An 11,116-nucleotide genomic window follows, 5' to 3' on the forward strand; every position below is an offset into this window, starting at 1 on the left:
ACCGCTGGCAAAAGTGGTGTTGACATACTCAGTGTTACCAGTTATTTCCTCTTGGATTTGTCGAGACTGGAGGATTCCTTCTCTTTTCTGGAAAAAAAAAGAAAAAAAAGCCACATTTTTCTCAGTCAAGTTTAATGCTTACGGTAAAGTAAAAAATTATTTGTGATCCACAAACATAATTAGATAAGAAACCAGCAAAATAAGAACTCTTTAAAAACAAACTTACATTAACATATTATTTCACCTTGCAAGTATTTCAGAAAACTCTTCTGTACGTTAACAAGAAACTTGAAACTCCACCTGTAGAAGGAAGTATTTATTTCCCTTTCTCAATTGTTCTTAATTCATTTTTCTTTTAAAGGCCTCAATTCAGCAAGTCATTTGAAACACCTAAACACATACGTAAGTATTTTAGTAGAGGTATGTCTAGGTGATTTGATTTAAACCTTGTATTTCAATGAACAGCTTGGTAGATGGTGCCCATGCTTTTCTTTTGCAAAAATCTTGCTCCCAGGATACCTGTTCCTTCTGCCCTGCTCATACACTTGCTTTTTTTTTCCTCTGTGTTTTCCTTTTCTGGCTTTTCTTCACATAATGAGTTCTATTTGCTTGTGATGGAAAATCAAAATGGAGCATAATAGCCTGACCCAGACCCCAGTCATCTTGATGTTAATAAATGCATTGACTGGAGTGTTCTTCAGATGTGAGAAGCCCTTTATACGTGGTGGTGAGTGGCCTGTGTCTAGAAGCTGCACACAAAATGGCAGAAGCTTACTCAAATGGTTGCTATTAGAGTCAGTTGGAAAATGAAGGAGTTCAAAAAATTGACATTGTTTCCAGGATGCTGATCACAGTCATCTGGTGGCAGTATAAATACCACACATATGTTTTGCCTCTGTGTTCTCTCTGTTAATTCTATTCACTGGAATTAGTAAAATTTTGCAATGCAGAAAGAAAAGTGAGGCAAGCACTGACAACTGCATGTGAAGTCTAGACATTAGGCAATTAGTCATGATTCTACACTTCCTGTCATACAAGGAAATGAGAAAAATCTATGCTGGCCGTAGACTTGCCTTCTACATGGAAAAGTCCTTCATAGCATGTGAACTGGGGCTGCTGCTCCATGCCTTGGAGATGACAGCACATCCCCACCCGAGGTAGTCCTCAGTGTAAGGTATGATGAGGATTTGGTCAGTCTATACTTCTATACTAAAATATGAGGATCAAACCTCTTTCTGCAAGAAAGCCACATGTGGCGCCCTCTGGGTCACTCCAGACTGGCACTTGGAGTAATCTGAATGGTCCTTTTAGCTAGATGACAGTTTCAGTGGTTTTGTGTTGGTTTTTTTAAGCCCTGTTACTAAATACATGGTTAAAAATGCATTCAAGGAGAACCTCTGAACATTATGAAAGGCAAGAGTGCAGTCCAGTGTGTTTCATACTGGAAGAGGGGGCACAGAACAACTGCTGAGACATCTGTCACATATTTTGAAAGTCTGAAGAACTACAACATTTAGGTCTATCTTCACTTCCAGCTTGTGCAGATAGCAAGAAGTACTTGCATTTGAAATTGTAATCTAGTTAGCTCAAGTTAGAATTCTACTCTGGGATTTTTGTTTATTTTTCTCTTTGCTGCAGGGTGAAATTAAACTTTTCTTTCCCTCCAATCATGACTGACATGCCAATGATGCCTTCTGGAGCAAAAGCCCTACATCCCTATCTCCTAAAGGAGTTGAGCACCATAGCAATGGCAACTGTACTTCTCAGATTTGATAAACTGCGATTAATATCAATAGGAATTCTGCACCTTAATGCTATTGTTGACAACAGCAACAAAAGGAAAGCCAGTTTTGTGCCTGGCATCTGATCACTTACATCTATAGAATTTCCACATTGCCCAAGTATGACATGCATTGGACTTATAAGTTGGACACTTATTTGACCAGCACATGTCAAGATACTTTCCTATGCTTCAGAGTTATAAAAAGTCCCAACAGCAACAATCAGAATGGACCCTATCACCTTAGCAACACTAGTCCAAACACATTCTCTGTGAAGACTGCTTCCCATACATCTTTTGCACTTTAAAACCACAAAATTGACCCCAACATTTATGTCACCTGTTGTAAAGTTTGTTTTATACTAGACAGATAATGACACAATATTCCAAGAAATACAAAGAAGTGCCACTGGGAGTCAGTCCAGCAATGCTCCTTAAAGACAAGAGTAGCTATAAGAGAAACAACAAATCATAACAAATTATAAAAATTAAAATCTACTATGTAAAAGCTACTGAGAAACAAGCCATTGATTAAGATTCTGCATTAAAAAGAAGAGCTGGATGTGCATTCCAGTGACCACAGAAGACTTTATTTGGAGAGGCTTGACATCTCTTCCCTCCCAGCTGAAAGACTCCACTAAAGGCCACTATTTCATCTGGAAAATCATGTTTTATAACTGCCCCATCAAGATGAAATTCAGAACTATTCTGGAGTTATGGAAAGAACTGCCTGGAAAGGACAAATGCACCTGCCATTATAAAAATATTTGGGAACCTGGATGCAATGCTGCTCAGAAACATTTCTGACCTTCCCAGGGTTTTCCCAGAGGCAGCAGGAGGATTGATCTCAGATTAAGCTTGTGATGTACACCTTATTCTAATCTCATTAACTTCCTAACTTTGCTTAATATTCACTTATGCACCCAAAAATTGCTGTTCCTGTGCTCAGAATATGCTGAAGCCATTCTGACTGCCCTGCCAAAGCATTCTTGTACTCTCTGACTTATAACTGTTGCACACAATCTGTCATTTAACCATTTGTGGATGGCATAAATGAATATTTTTTTTAAAAGAGGCAAAAAAGATGCTAAGATCCAGCTTCTCACAAAGCTCTCACTTTTTTCAGTAGAAATGATCAAACAAAGGCTGTGATTTGTTCAAAGTTAATAATTCTATTATTATGGAAGTAAAAGAAATAACATAACAAAATAGCTACAAAAGGTCCAACTATCCCATTTTTACCCAAATCAGCTTATACCTCAGATTTCATATTACCCTCATATTACAAAAACATTAAATGAATTAGGGTAGTTTTCCTTGAAGATTTTCCAAAAGGACCTAATTCTTTTATTTCTGTCTCTCTACAGTTCCCGTTATCAAACTGTACAGAACAGAATAAGGTACTACATAAGTCTGTTGAGTTTCTCTAGGCATGACCTTACTTTACAGAATGTATGAGGGTCTAGAACATGAGGCATGCAAATTTGAACCCGAAATTAGGCTTCAGGATCTGCTGACTATCGATTAAAAATTTCATGGAGTTCAAAGGTTACATGATGAATTATACAGAATCAATCCCACAAGATATGAAAGATAGATTTAAAAAATAAAACCTCCACCCAGCATAAAATAAAAATTAAAAATGTCTCAAATACAATTACACTAAGAATACTGTCCCCCACCCTCTGTTAATAGGAATCAGCATAGCTCTTCTGCAATGTTACTTGGTTTTTATTCTGGTGAAATTGCTTTCTCTGCAATTCACTGGTGCTTGAGCTACTGCTGTGTAGCTAAGAGGCAAAGCAGTGAGCCAGTCTCCCACTATTTACTGCTTTTAAATTGGTTTATCTCTACTGACTTCAGTGGATTTGCTATTGAACTACATTAGCCTATTAAACAAGAAGACAATTATGTCCATTGATTTCAACAGGAATTTTGTCTGGATGTATGGAGTGACAACAGAATGCAAGATGTCATTCTTTATTTTAGAACTGTGTTCATTGTCTGGTTTTGTCTTTCATCCCAAGGATGCCCTGATCACTGCACTCCTCATTTCTTCAGCTGTTTTTGGTAGAACTTTGAGATAAACCAGTGTAATTAATATATTTATACTTGTCAAAAGGAAGTGCTTGAAAAGTATGTTCCTCTGAAGCCCTAGACACGTTAGTCCAGATTTGCTGGGGTTCTTTCATTGTCTGTGGAGAAACTCCTAAGGCAGAATCTGAGATTCAATGAGTCATTATCAGGCATCAGTGATAAATATACCAGAGACTGTACTTCAGGTTTCTCTCCAAATTACAAAAGTTTTCTGTTTTGAATGCTGGAAAAAGGAGTTGTAACTTTCTCAGATCTGTCCCAGAGATTTTCAGTTACACAGAACTTGAGCAATAGCTCTTTGCATCAGATACTTCACAGTAACATCAGTTAATACACATATATAAACACAGATATAGTGTGAAAAATAAAGGTAATTTGGAGAGAAAGAAAAGAAAATTAAATGGCAAGTGGCTATATAAGACAGAGCAAGCACAAGTCCAACTGAAATAAATATGATGAACTTAATAACATGAAGAGTTTGGATGGATAAGGAGATGGACTGACAAAAAAGATTTAATTGATATATTTTTTTGCATGTTTATAAGTAAGTCAACACTATAATCAGACTAAATCAGCATGCACAAGGCTGAAAATGAATATTTAGTCACCTAACATGAATCTGGATGTAATAAACAGTGACAATTCATCATTCAGTGCCAAGAATTATTTGAATCTATACACAAGTCAGAAGACTGTCAAAAATGGAAAATATAATGATTCTAGAGATCATATTGAGCGATAAACAAACACATTCCAACAATAATAACACTTCATATATTTTTAATGTCAGAATCTGGCCACTTCACAACCAAAATAAGATATTCTGAGCCACAGCTCAATCTGAGAAAGCACTTCTGCCTTTTTCTGGTCGAAGCACTGTCAGCAGGGATGAGGCACGTGTGTTTCTTGTCAGCCAAGGAGATACACGCATGCTCACCCAAACAGAAACTCCACATGTATATTTCAAGAAACCTCCTTAGTCAATTTCACAACACTACCAAGAGCTATTTAACACCTCTCTTACCTGCACAACAACCACCTGAATGGACACATGATCTGGGAGTCTGATTGGTGCCCGAAAATACTGTGATAATGCAACCAGAAGATGAAGTATTGCTACGAGACTTTTAGCATGAACAGCTGAAATAGATAATAGAAGCACAAGTTAAAAACTGCAAAGTAACCAGGGCACAAAGTTTCAATTTTTAGGATGTAGGGATTATAGGACTGTCTTCATCTTTCCACCTGGAGGCAGGGGACACTTTTAAGGCACATCTCCTTTACTGGTCTCCTGCTCAGCAGGTCACGCGAAGGCAGCCCAGTCAGTAATACTCACCAGCACCAATGTGTTACTTTTTGCAACATGTCTGGATGCCATAGGCTTGTGTAGATGGAAATCTGAAGCTAATCCAAAAGCCAGATTTCATGTATGGCAGTTTAAGTGCTGTCTCTGCATTCCCCTTGCCTTTTCTTTATTCCCTTTATTTCAATAAGGATTTATGGACTATCAGAAAGATATTTTTGTACTCATAACATGCAGTTCTTCATTTTTAAGTGTCACAACGTCTGCAGGATGATAAACGAGCCTATTTTGGCAGAAGCTTTAGGCAATAACTTACTAAACTCAATGACTCAAACATTCCTCATGAAGTTGTTGTAGTTTTTGTTATTGAAGCTTTTTCACAGCAGGTTACATATGGGTAGTGAACAGTAACATGTCTTACAAGATATCAAAAGCCATACTCTAGCAAATCTTTCATGAAGTCATTGGCTTTCATGAACCATTGGCATGAAAGTGAATAATTTCTAAATTTTATTATCGCCTTTCTTCTTCTGTTTTGTTTTGGCATTTATAGTCTTCCCCACAGTAGTATTCCTAAATGATCTTTTCTAGCTACAGTACAGTGCACCAAATGTTTTTTGTACTTAAATTAACCATTAACTACTACCTTACTTCACTGGTAAAGCAGGATCAGATCCACTAAAATATCCTTCTTCCTTTCCTTCCAGTCCAAGTCCCAACTAAGCTGTGGAGATACCCATTCATATAAAATCACTGTCAAGTTTTGCTAGGGTGCCAGTGGTCACAGATGAGGTGCTTTAGCAGAACACTAAAAAGGTGTCTGTCTGCACGGCACTGGTGTGCGCCGCAGCTGGCTCCAGCTGCTGCTGTCTATCTCTACTTTAGCTCTAAAACACATGTAAAACATTAAATTGAAACTAGAAGTTAGATTGTCAGGCCACTCCAAACACCCTGCATCCAGCTGCCTAACAGAGAATGGAAAAAACCTGGGGGGAGGTTGAAGAGAGATGGGCACAGAAAACTCAGTGGGACCACACAAAGGGGAAAGTCAGAGATGCTTAACGTTCACTCTTCCTCCCTCAAGCTACTTCACTCCCTCTTACTAATTTGTTGTGAAGAGAACGAGGTACAAAACAGGTCAGCTCAAGACAGGTACAGGAGACAGGGACACTGCTGTATACTGGTCAAGGTATTCACCAGTGTGAAATGATTGTGGATACCAAACTTAAAACAGACTAAGAAGCCTAATTTTCCAAAACTGCTGAAAACCTGCTTTCTGCAAAACACATGCACTAAAATGTCCTGTGTTGGGCCACTAAGGCCATTTTTATTAGAATCTACTATGTTCATTTTCAATAGAATAAACCCAGAAGTTTTTTATCTTGTCCTAATCTTACTGAGAGTTTTGTAATGAAAATCAGTGGTTCAGCGTTAGCCTTAAGTGATCAGAAATATTATTCATATTTATGCTGCAAATTTTAAGACAAATAAAGAGTCCTAGGACCTAATTCTCCTTCTATCTACTACATTTATGCAGGTATTTTCCTGTTTCAAGAAACCAATTTAGTAACACAAAACATAAGATGGTAAGCATGTGGCCTTATGAGCAAAAATACCACACTTAACTAACTCTGAAAAGACAGTTTATTTAAATCACAATAAAGATGGTAGGGTGTGCCATATCTGGAAGTGCCCTACAGAGCAGCTCCTACCATAAATGCCAGGTTTTGGCCTTCCCTTATCACTGGGTATTTCAGAATTCAAGATAGCAGCTATAAACTCTTGGCTGTCAACAAATAAGAACAACACAGAAAACACACAACTTACAGTCAACATTCCATTTAATGCTTCTTGGAGGAAGTTTAAGGGTTTCATTGATCTTTTCAAGTACTGTCTGTAGCTTCTGTTTCTGAGCAATTTCAGACTGAGTAACTTCAGCAACATTCAGCTTCTCACTTTCAAGTTTCTCTGAAGTGATAATAGAAAAGAAAAAAAACAAACCACCAGAAGAAAAAACATTGTCAACTCCACGAAGAACACAGATATTCCCACACCCAGATGTACATTCAAGAGGAGACATTAGACTTCCTAGTTTTAAAATTGTCTGCTTTTCCTTCCAGAGACAATACTCCTCATGCTTCTGAGCTCCTGAAGATACAGTTCACTTTTTCCCTTTATTTATTAACTGGCTAACAAGTATTTGCTGCAACTCTCTTTAGGGAACACCAGATTGGAGGTAAGGCCTCTCACTTCTATTGTACTGGGTAAGGGGTATTTTGTATGCAAGTGATTTGTACAGCAAATCCTCAAACCTAGGAAACATTGCAAGTTCAAGAAGATTCATTTCATCAGTCTCAGCCTCCCAGTTTCTCCCTCAGACTCAGGAGCTATCTTGTTATGAAAGCCAACTAAGTATCTTCCCAAAGAAAGTGTGCCTGAGCTACCAGTTTAGGAATCCTACCTAAGACACTGCTCTCTCCAGGGGAATATGCCTCCACAGAAATCAGCCTGTGCATAGTCTCACAACGAGACTGAAGTCTACAGTTAGCATAGAAATGACCCACAAGGAATTAAGGGCAATAGAAAAGATTCCGCTGAAGTCAGTAAGTGCTGGATCAGTACACACATATTTAGAGTCAGGCTGTATCTGATACACATTTTTTGGGTTTTGGATGAAGTCACTAGAGGTCTGCCCATAAGAATCAAAGTGCTCAGTCTGGTACATATCCAGTCCATCACAATATACTCAATAGCTTAACCATTCATAGAAGGGAACAGTCTGTGTTGTCTTTATTAGAAGTGCTCATATGATGTTTCAAGATTCATTTAATTTACTGAAAAGAAACTTACTGGAGGCTTTATGAGCTGTAATAACTAAGAAAATGGCTTCCAAGCCAAAAGTTAGAAAAGCACATGCCAGCTCTGCATTAACAGCTTCTTTTCTCTGTTTCTCAGCTGAAGCTCAGTTTGCAGTCCACTGGGTACCGGCACTTCAGTAACATTAAAAGACAGACATCAAACCAGAGAGAAAATTCCAACTTTCCAGAGGAACTTCACAATGTGAATAAACTATAGTATGGAACCAGCAGAGATTAAAAACATCCACTGTTGTACTGAAAATACTCTTGCCTTCAAACTTACTTTCCACTTGTAATATGGTTAAGTTTGTACAGCCCATATGCAGATAATAAATTTGATTGGAGTGAATACTGTTGCCAAGACAGGAACCCTCCCTCTCTAGCACCCCAAGTAGGTTTTTTGCTGCTCTCATCAACTACAGAGCACCACACACTACACTGTAGCTGTAAGAATTGTGTGTACAGCCTATTGCTCAAGGGTCTCATAATGCAAAGCTATTTTTGTATCACTTAGTGGCATAAATGTAAGATGATACCAAGGCTCCTAAGTAGGAACAAGTGATCCACTTACTGACAAAGTGCCCCAACAGCATGCACATATATTTTTTCTTACCAAATAATTTCTGCAATACTTGTCCATCATACAGGTCTTCAGCCAAGTCTTTCACAATAATCCTCTCTCCTACCAACACATCATTAATCCAGTCAATTAATACCTATACGGGAAACACAAAATTGGCAGCATTATACACTATTCATTTGCAATTTAAAACACATGTCATTTTTTACAATGATGAAAATATTTAGCAGAAAGAATAGCAAAGTTGCAATGGCTCAAAATCCAATCAGTCTGAAATATCATCAGAAGAAAATAGGAACGACTTAGGAAGGACTCTTCTAAGGTAGCTGTGTCCCTGCACCACATGGTCTAGAAAAACACCAGATTGATGCTGTGCCTTCTGGAGGGAAATGTGTCCTTTGCTTTCAGTAGGACTTTAACATTTTACTGTGAAACAAGAAGTGTTGAAGTTGATTGTAATGAAGCTTCCTGCAAAAGTTCTAACCCCAAGAATCACAAAGACTATGAGGGAAGTCAGTGTGATCTCAGATTAGGGGTGGGATTGGACTAAGAATCTGGACTCAGGATTTTAATCAAAACTTTTAAGTATGTCTGGGACATATCTAGAGAAAGTCACTGCAACAAATGACCCGCCCTTTTCACTGGGATGTATGCACCACATGGTTTCATTTAATTAATATCTAAACAGTGCTTTGAAGTGTTCAAATGAAAGAGGCAGGGACAGCATTAAAAAATTATTTCACTTTCTTGGAAGTGTTTACATGCTTTTCGTTACCTTCATTAGTTCTTGTAATTTTGGGTCATTTCTTGAATTTGGATCAATCATTGTTCGGACTTCATTTTCCTCTGGATGGTTTAGAAGAAAGATATTAGAAACCATTACAGGCATAACACTTTATTTTACATCAAGCTTTTATGTTGAGATATAAAATTGTTGTGAATTACCTAGCATAGTATCCTCAGGGTCTAATTCGAATGGAATTGGACTGAGAGGTAAGTTAATGGCATTTATTCCTTCTTCCTGTAATTCAGATACTAGGAAATAAAAAGAAGAGCTTAGTCGAATTTCAATTCCATTTTACGTATTGCTAAAAGTAGCATTAATTGTCTTAATTTCTTTATAAGAATATGACTCTATTAGATAAACCACTAGGTGTAATTACAGCAATAAACTATAGCTACAAAAATTGGAAGCCCAGCCAACAAAACTTTACTAGTATGAGTAGATTTTCTGTGGATAACGGCACTGGAATCAATGCAATTTCCTCAAATCTTTGCCAGGATAAGGCCCATTGTCCCCAAATTTTAAAAGGCTTATGTGCCTTTTAATGGTCTTGGCATTTTAAGACTGATTAATCATTTTAGCAGAGGGAAATTATTATTGCTCTCAGCCAAGTCACCCTTGCTCTGGAGATGCTTCAAGTTAACTACTTGAGGAGGGCTGAGTCTGGCTATGTATCCTCCCTTGGAGCTGCCAGACAGATAAACTACTTAGGACTGAAGGTGCAGTCACAGCACTCGGCTCACTCTGTTGTTCAGTTCAGAGACCTGCTGGAGCAGACTGTGGGATGCTTCTGGCCTGTGTTCTTGGACTTTCTTTAGCAGAAACCACATCAGTAGGACACAGGTGATGTACCTTCAGAAAGGACTTAAGTGTTGAGTCTTGGACATGGGCATGGGGAAATAAACCACAACCCCATAATTTGGAGAACCCCACAGTTGCAAGGAAATATGGATGAGTTCTTATTCAGAGTGAAGTCCTCTAATGTTACAAAAATCAGTGTTCTTGTAATGTATGCTCTGAGGACATAGGAACAGAGAGATCCAGAGAAGTGTAAAAGCACTCCTGCCACTGTTCATTACAGGTTCTGTACCTGGTTCAGTTCAGAGAAACTTCATTCATGCTTCTTGGTGACACAAACTTTTAATAAGTTTCCAAAGACAAAACCTTTCCTTCACTGCCCAAATATGCTTCCATAACAGAATAAACACAAACAAGCCAATACACTAATCCTATCATTATGGAAGAACACTTAGCACTGAGCAGGGAGGGTACCCACTTTGGTAATTAGACAAGTTTGTATCTGCTTCGTTACCAAGAAAATCAGTGCAAACCTGATTTAGCAAGCCAGGAAAGATGCTCACTGTCTTACGAATGATGAGGAATGTCATTTTGATCACTCATTTTCCAGAGTACATGATCTTCAATAAAACTGGTTGTTAGGACAACTGTTCTGGTCAGAGTTTAACTGAAATAACTCAATTCAACCATCCTGCATGTGTCCTGAAGATTCAGCTAGCTGTATACACCTGACATGAACTAAAATATATTATTTACATGCAGATGTAGATTCACAACTTAACCTGAAGCTTTCCTCAGTTTATTTTGGCCCACTGAGGAATGAGGTGGGAGCCCTGGTGACAGAGGATATAAAGAAGGCAGAGGTGCTGAATGCCTTCTTTGCCTCTGTCTTTACTCCTGCAGGGTCTCCCTATGA

The 11,116-nt window shown here is 38.2% G+C and overlaps 1 protein-coding gene across 1 annotated transcript in view; it reads right to left on the reverse strand.

Moving 5' to 3' along the window:
• PARVA (parvin, alpha) overlaps positions 1–10,790 on the reverse strand; it is a 20,351-nt gene extending 9,561 nt beyond the window's left edge. Inside the window, exons 1-7 of the mRNA XM_009994262.1 lie at positions 10,715–10,790; positions 9,564–9,653; positions 9,394–9,464; positions 8,652–8,754; positions 7,008–7,148; positions 4,902–5,017; positions 29–87 (exon numbers count right to left, since the gene is read on the reverse strand). Of these exons, the coding sequence (XP_009992564.1) occupies positions 29–87; positions 4,902–5,017; positions 7,008–7,148; positions 8,652–8,754; positions 9,394–9,464; positions 9,564–9,653; positions 10,715–10,790 (656 nt within the window). The remainder of the gene's footprint in view (positions 1–28; positions 88–4,901; positions 5,018–7,007; positions 7,149–8,651; positions 8,755–9,393; positions 9,465–9,563; positions 9,654–10,714) is intronic.
• Between the last annotated feature and the right edge of the window lie 326 nt (positions 10,791–11,116).

Source organism: Chaetura pelagica, unplaced genomic scaffold (assembly GCF_000747805.2).
Source record: "Chaetura pelagica isolate M959 unplaced genomic scaffold, ChaPel_1.0 scaffold153, whole genome shotgun sequence".
NCBI lineage: Eukaryota > Metazoa > Chordata > Aves > Apodiformes > Apodidae > Chaetura > Chaetura pelagica.